This window comes from Umbelopsis ramanniana (genome assembly GCF_025399195.1).
Source record: "Umbelopsis ramanniana AG unplaced genomic scaffold K450scaffold_94, whole genome shotgun sequence".
NCBI classification, from domain to species: Eukaryota; Fungi; Mucoromycota; class Umbelopsidomycetes; order Umbelopsidales; family Umbelopsidaceae; genus Umbelopsis; species Umbelopsis ramanniana.
In genome coordinates, this window is record NW_026252180.1 from 1 (window position 1) to 8,014 (window position 8,014).

At 40.4% G+C, this 8,014-nt stretch overlaps 2 protein-coding genes across 2 annotated transcripts; one reads left to right on the forward strand and one right to left on the reverse strand.

The window, feature by feature from the left end:
- Positions 1–43: 43 nt before the first annotated feature.
- On the reverse strand, positions 44–604 carry K450DRAFT_262172 (uncharacterized protein). Its single transcript, XM_051592433.1, has one exon. The coding sequence runs from the start codon at positions 420–422 to the stop codon at positions 57–59; it is 366 nt and encodes a 121-aa protein (XP_051440349.1). The 5' UTR covers positions 423–604; the 3' UTR covers positions 44–56.
- Positions 605–5,481: 4,877 nt separating this feature from the next.
- Positions 5,482–7,085, forward strand: K450DRAFT_275701 (uncharacterized protein; the record flags this gene model as incomplete). The annotated part of the gene is made up of 2 exons (XM_051593183.1): positions 5,482–5,570; positions 5,660–7,085. 2 exons carry the CDS (start codon positions 5,482–5,484, stop codon positions 7,083–7,085), a joined length of 1,515 nt encoding a protein of 504 aa, XP_051440350.1.
- Between the last annotated feature and the right edge of the window lie 929 nt (positions 7,086–8,014).

Genomic DNA, 8,014 nt, shown 5'->3' on the forward strand with positions numbered 1-8,014 from the left:
AAAAAAAAAATTCTCTTATCCAAATTCTGTCCTGTATACGTACATCATCATGCAAGTTATGCAAATCTGAGGAAGAAGACGCCTACCATCGTTTCGTCAACTGCCCAGTAAAGGACAGTCTGGAAAACAGCTCTCCAGGAGCTACTACCTAGAGAGGAGTTTGATTCGCCGACCAAGGTATGGCAACTACTCCTGCTGTCTGACAGTAAGAGGATCTGTACGCCCTCCGGCAAACAGACACTCTCGGCATTTGGGCTTATTTTGGTATCAATATGGCAATTCCACTGGAAATGCTGTACCGAGGACAAGAGGTGGGTTCCAGATGCATGCATGTGTGCCATACGGCGCAACAGATGGCGCTGGTCAATGCAACTACAACTAGATGTGGAGCCGGAAATGGACCAAAATGTGCTCATAGCCATTGTAACGAGCTGGATCCCGGAATGGGAAGAGTTCCGAGTAACAGCCTATGCACGCAAAGATGATATTGATGATTACCATAGGTATGGCGCAACGTTACAAATGCTGTATGTACCTGATGTCCCTATGCCTGTGTCGAAGCGAATCATACCGTACCATCACGGCTAAAAGCATAGCTCTAACTAGCAACTGAGTTTAAGATTCTAACTTTCCTTTCTATCAACTTTCTATTTCTGTGTTTTTTCGTTTTACGTTATTTTTCTGTATTCTTTGTACTTGAACATCCCAGTATCTAAACTATTTGCTTCGCAAATAGCTAAATAAAACCCGAATACAAAAAAAAAAAACCAAGCCGGGTCACACATGCATAAAATATATCCCAATAACTGTCTCTCACCCGCTTGCGAGGTTTGCTCGAACACAACCGAAGACATCGACCATATGCTTTTTGACTGCCCACCAAAACTTCGATTTTGGAAATACACCTTCACTCTCTTTAACGTATGGCTTGTCAAAGATCTGCCAGTGCCAAGGAGATGTTTGACATCACAAAACGTAGTAGAAGGCTTCCAATACCTTTGGCGCAAAATAAGCCTAAACCGCAACCCTTCCAGCATCATTATACTAAGCATTGCCATAGCGACCATCTGGCGCTGCCACTGGAAATTCGTCTTCCGCAATGAAGAACAAGACAGACTGACTTATGAACAATTGGTGGAGTCATTGTGGCACACCCTGTCGACAAGAATACAAAACGACGCAAAAAGAAAAAAAGAAAAAGACAATTGGTTGAGAAAGGGAGTAGTGGAGTGGTCTAACAACACTGTTCATGTCAACCGCCCCCGCATCTTCATACCCCTATAAGCTAGCATAGTTTACCTTTCAAACTTTTGGGACCTCAATTTCACACTGAAATAAACATTGGCTCTATTGAAAAAAAAAAAAATGCTCAGGAACCATCTTCGACTGGATAATGTATAGAATTTGCTTATTACTCTCACAAAAAGTAAAATAAATGGTTGAATGACAGAAGCATATATTATGCGTTTCAGTCATCAAAGCGGTCGCTTGGATTACCCAACGAGGATCACGACCAAATTTCAATACACGAGTTTTTCCGCTACACATAAACTTTGACCTTTGCTGTGAATGCTCTACCATACAAATGCAAAAATCTCTACAAGCACTATTAGTCAATCCAAGCAAATGCACATAAGTTTCAAGGAAGCATAATAGACTCAGACTCTGATAATCAGGGACCTATCTGGCCAGAACTCACTAGAAAGAGATCGCTATACTCCCCTTCCATCAGCTGAGATGCATGTATGCCGACATCAACTTGGTAAACGCGACAGCCAAGACCTAAATTTGCACGAAAAGAGGCTTTCATCACGATACCCACACGTCAAGCAGCAGGTTTTTTGGAATGCTTAGAGCACATCTGAAAAACCAAGTAAATGCTACCCCATTCCTTGACAACCAAAAAGAATTCTGATTGCTATACCATCGTCAGTGACAATTCCAACTTCACAATCAGTTACCAACGCGGAGGAGATATTTGGCATCGCTCCTTGCGAAAATGCAGTATTGTATGCTTGCCAGCAAATGAATGATACCAGCAATGAAAATTCAAGACGGTGCATATATTGGAACCCATGAATCTCTGCCCATTTTCAGTTTCTGGAGAAGATTACATCGATTATACCGACAGAAAAAAGCCCTACTTCATATTCGGTTCCCCGAAGATACCTTACACGGTACCTACGGAGGGGATAGCCAGGATGGGAGAATCGTTGCCCTCTAGCAATTCAGCGTCCGAGTACTGTCTTTTATTCCAGTGATTGGCTTACACATCATTTTTGACCCAGAATCGGAGCAAAGGGAACACATCAACTGGCTGCTAGCCCCATGACAAAATTTTAAAGTTTGATGACATGAAATCTGAAGAAAGGCTGAATGAGGATCCTAGGACATATCTTTGATATAAAATAAAACGTTGGTGCACATATCGCCAGATGCCTGCATATACTGGCAGCTGCTCTCATTTATCAACTTAGAATGCAAAAAAATGGCTAAAAACCATGATGCTGCCTGCAAGAAATAGTTATCCAAATGGCTCTATTGTAGGTGTTCTACTAGATCAGAGAAGGCGTGTGACCGGATCCACTCATAATACCTTGGAAAGGCATAGGTGTAGTTTGGTTTCACAGAAGCTTTTGTAAGGACTATGACAGCCATATTCTTCCAGGCAAACACATTGTCATCAAAGGTTTATATAGCTGCCCTCATCACGTAGTTCATTATAAAGGAACGAAGGCTACGCCAAGAGGGACATATCTGCCCGCTACTTTCAATTTTATGTTTGGACTACAATAGAAAGCCTTTCGCTTGAACCATTGCCACGCAGACTTCTAGCTGGGTTCTATCTACAGGGATTCACCATCCAAAAACCGTTATGTAGATCACTATCCAGATCATCTATCTAAACACGAGGTATGATTGTTGGAAAGTATATCAATCAAGTTATTGGCGTATGCAGATGCTTCACTCATTATTATGTCGATCCAGAATAATAAACACATCACTATTACACCTGCAGACAATTAATGATGCTGAAAACGTAAAATAAAACTGAAAACACCTTTTTTCACACTGGCAGAAATTGCAATGAAAATTGGTATGAAATAGTGTCAACAGGCGGTTGCCAATGGCACGACGATGGTGTATCGATACCTTCAATTTACTGCGATTTTCTGGTGTTCCATCATGTGCCCAAACTGGATGTCTTCTAAACTGGTGCATATCAAAAGCCACTTATTATTTCCAGATTTTGAATGGACATAATTTGTCGGTCCAAGGTCGGGCACTTTAGCAAACTTCATGCTACTATCAATGTCATGATATATCATTCGGGTCACAATTGCTGCAAAGAAAAGGTTGATTTTATTCCAAAAGACACCAAACAATTCATATACCCACACAGCCTTTTTACATTCTGGGAAGTAGGTTGTAAATCGAAAAGCCAAGGGGAATTGCTAATAGTCAATGTACAAGCACGAAGTCCAACTCTACATTGGTATATATGTTGAATGAACCAAGCCCAAAGAAGGCCAATTTCGTCTCAATGCTACTCAGATCTCTTTTCAGCGCATACGCAAGGCAAACCAACTAGGTGGTACTCGCTCTTCTTCCAGTTAAATTAATGCGACTGTTAGCAAGATAACGCAAATAATGACATTTGTAAACTGATAAACGCACCTCCGCAGTTAAAAGCTGATCATGAATAGCCCTAGCCATATTTGATGCAGCTTCCAGCCTTCCTGGTAATGTTACCATCCGCTGTCAGTTCAATCTATAGTGGTCATTAGCAACGGGTACAAAACCACAGACTTTTCTGACTGGTCTTAGACATCATCATGATAAGAAAGAAGAAGCATCTCGGTAAAGGGTAAGAGTGCCAATTGGGTGTTTAAGAGAACTTGAAGACAATTTATTGCAGGTTATACCGGCTGTTCAACAGTAGGAGATACGAGACTCTAAATGTCTTGAAGGACCATTTGAACACCACAATGTAGACGATATCCAAAGCTCAACCACTAGATACTGCAGAACGAAAAGTTACCAGTCCATCGAAATGTCTGGTTGGACAACAGGGAGTGTTACAAACTACTGGAGATCAGGATGCCTTGCCGTCAATGCGGTGGTCGGTCAAGTGGTACAAAACTTCCCCAAGACCAAATGGATAACCTGATGGAAGTGTCACCCCTAATCGCTTTGAGTATAGTATAGATGGCCATTTCGGAAAGTTATTGGTTTTGTTGTATCAGAGAACCGCTGTGGTATCAACAAATGTGCCGGATAGCCATCAAATCTAAAACTTCCTCATCGCTCAGTAGTGCCCATTGAATGGTTAATAATATACGTACCAATTAATAAAGTCCTTGACTACCAAAGAAGAAGTGAGTTTGAATGAAGCATTTTGCTGGACGAGTTTTCTGTTGGCATGGGGTCTTGATAGCAGTTACAGTAGTTAACATCATTAATTTGGCAAATTCTATCAGTTGTGTTTTAATATAGACGTTTCCTTTTGTGCTTTAAACTAAAAAGGTTTCTCGGGTGCTGACAATATATGTTTAGACTTTTCTTCTCAAAGAGGTTCAACTCGATATTGTGACGTGTTCGCTTCTCCCTCTGTTTCAGTGTAGTAATTTTTGTATCTAATTTTAATAACTGTGAGCGGAGGAGGGTAATTTCCACGATGACGGAAGGTATCAGACTGATGACTTGTTGAAGACTTGTGATACTCTGCAATTGAGTGATTGCACATGTTTCATGGGTACCAGGATGTCGGCTAGGTGTGGCGTCTCGCTTGCGTAGATTTCCGGGTAATATGTTTAGTGGTGGCCATAGAGAAAGGAATATAGTGGTATTAAATCTAGCGCACTCGAAGGTTGATATTATTAATTCATTGTCTTTCCGCGATAGAGAAACGATCGATTGGTTTTGAGAGTAGCGCATGTTCAACAGACGAGGCGTTCCTTAGGCCCTCCGATGATTCTCTTGTTGAGGTTGGTGAATGCTTATTGTGGATAAATACTTCTTTATCAGAGTTAGCTGTGATGATGAAGTATTGGCAACTCTTTGTTACTTTAAGGCGAGCTTTGCTCAATTTTGCGTTACAGAAGTACCAAATATTGCTGTAGCATATGAGACTAAAAAGAAAACCTGTATGTCTTCTTTCCTGTTTTATCAAACCTGTCAAATACACCAGCAGTGAAAATGCATAACAAAAACTCGAGTTAAAAGAAAAGAAAAGTGCTAGAAGCATAATTTCTTTTTTGTAAGCTTCGCGCATTAATCTCATCATATGTCAAGTAAAGACACTTCACCCACTTTTATATTGGCCTGCCCTTTTTGTGATACAAATCTGTACAGCAATAGAAGCAAATTAAGGTCACATTTGAAAAGAAAGCATCATGTCGACCTTCCTGCGTTGCAGATTGGTAGACCTAATGCCGAAACCACTGATCATAGTCCAGGACTAAGAGGAAGCTACTATTCATGTCCCTCCTGCATATCAATATTCCAAACCATCGAATCAATGGGCGTACACCTGAAAGTGCATCAAACAAACATCATCACCAGTACAAGTGATATAGGCCATAGGTTGGGACAAACGCAATAGCAAAAATGTAAAGCCTTCTTTATTGACTTTTTTTTTATCTCAACATATTTGTAGCAAAACATTAGAGGAGGAAACTGATACTGATGAGTCAATCGAAGAAAATCCAGTAAATACTATTTCATCGTCGGTGACTATTCCAGATTCACCATCAATTACCGGAGTAGAAGAAGAACCTTTGCGCCGCCCTTATGAAAATGCTGTATTATATGCTTGTCAGCAAACGGATGATGACAGCAAAGAAAAATTAAAGACGATGCGAATATTAGAAGCCATGAACCTTAATCCATTTTCAATTATCAACGAGGATGGAACGGAACAAAACGCCTTGGCACACCCTGCTGTAATCGAAAAAAGCATCTCTGCACAATCCCGCATTGAATCTACTCCTTTAAAAAGAACATATGATGAAATGGATTCTGAAGAAAGGCCGTGTGCTAACTGCTCGTTTGAGAATCCTCGCCTTTTACACAATGTGTTGGCAATGTCTCCCTATAGCAGATTGTTGCAGAAGAGAAATTATGTCGAATTATCAACTGAATACTGCGAACTACTGAACTATGACTGGACTTTCTTCCCTCACATGAAGTATTTTGCTGCTCAGTTACTAGCAGGTTCTATTATACACAATGCAGTGAATAATGAAACTGTTATGGCCAATACCGTTGAAGTTTACGGCAGAAAGAAAAATGTCGACCTGCATCGTGAACCATTTGGGACTAAGAAGAACAATGCTATCATAACTTCACTACCGCCTCCACACAAGTCTAGGTACCCTGACGTGTGGCCTACCACCCTCAGTAACAATGATGGGCTGAAGTTGATTATTGGCACACAGACCTTCAATGCTCTTGTTACTTCTGCTCTTCGATTAGACGAAGCGACAAGACCAAACGTGGGTGGTATGACGACTAACTTTGTTCTGATGGGGATTGAATCTTCTTTGTCTACGAGTATACACTTGGATGAAGAATCCATTAAAAAAGCAAAGAGTTTAGCTGAGAATGTTAACGAAACATCACTCAGTAAAACTAATATCATGGATCAACTTCGACAATTGAGAACAAAATTCCACGTATCATCGTCTTACTATCTATGTAGAGCTTCTGGACCGATCACCAAATCGCACCAGTGCCATCCGTACTCTGTTTTTACTCTTCACAATTTTGATCGTGGAAGAAATCCTGCTGCAAAAATCTTTGCTGATATTGGTGTTTCTGTCCTCAAGAACGGAGATCAAGCTGTACTAAGTAAAGCTCTAGTAGACGAATGCGCCTTGGCGACTGTTGGAAAAACAAACAGCCTTTTAATTGAAATTAGTGCCATCTTCGTAAATGGTGTGCAGCAATTTCCAATTCTGGGAAATCGGAATCTAAATGACAAGCTTGAGAAACTGGCTGTTTGCTTACATCCATACATCAACCACGCCAATATTTCGGTTGAAGCAGCCATTTCAGAGTCATTTGCCTATTTTAAAAACTGATTTTGATCCCTTACGTCTCCATCATATTTTTAACCATTAGTCTTTAACAACTTTCTCTCAATACCGGGACTTTTTTCTCGTCGTCGTTACCTGATTGACTTGAAATAAAGCATAAGTTTCTCTTGCATATAATCTTATTACTTGACTATTAATGTAGGAAGCTTAGTAGACTATGAGGCAGATTGAAGTAGATGTCCTGAAAGTTAGGTTGCGAAATTCTATATCACTGCGATGTGTGATGTTTAAGGAGGAGGAAGTAAATGTGTTCTTTTATTGGGCATCCGTTCTTTGCTGTGCTTTCGGTTCTATTGGATAATATGTTCGTTATGTTCCGGTAGCGTTCTCTTGATTGGCAAATGCTTTTGTTATCCCCCGTTCGGATCGGATAACTGTTGGTTCAAACCGAGGAAATATTACATCTCCGACGTTTTTGCACTTGGCCGTATTTTGGTCGTAGTTCTGGTCGCTTTTTTTCAATTGGATAGTTTTCCAATAGCTCTCTCTTGATTGGCAAATGCTTTTGTTATGTCCCGCTCGGATTGGATAACTGTTTACTTCAAACCAAGGAAATATGCACACAACTTTTTTTGGGAACTTGGTCGAATTTTGGTCGTATTTCTGGTCGCTTTTTTCCAATTGGCTGATTTTTTCGGTCGCTTTTTTTCTACTGGGTAGTTTTCCGGTTGCGCTCTTTTGATTGGCAAATGCTTTTGTTATCTCCCGTTTGGATTGGATAACTGTTGGTTCAAATCGAAGAATATTACCCTCAACTTTTTTTTGGAACTTAGTCGTATTTTGTCGTATTTCTGGTCGCTTTTTTTCAATTGGCTGATTTTTTGGTCGCTTTTTTTCTATTGGGTAGACTTCCAATAGCTCTCTCTTGATTGGCAAACGCTTTTCTTATCCCTCGTTCGGATTGGATAACTGTT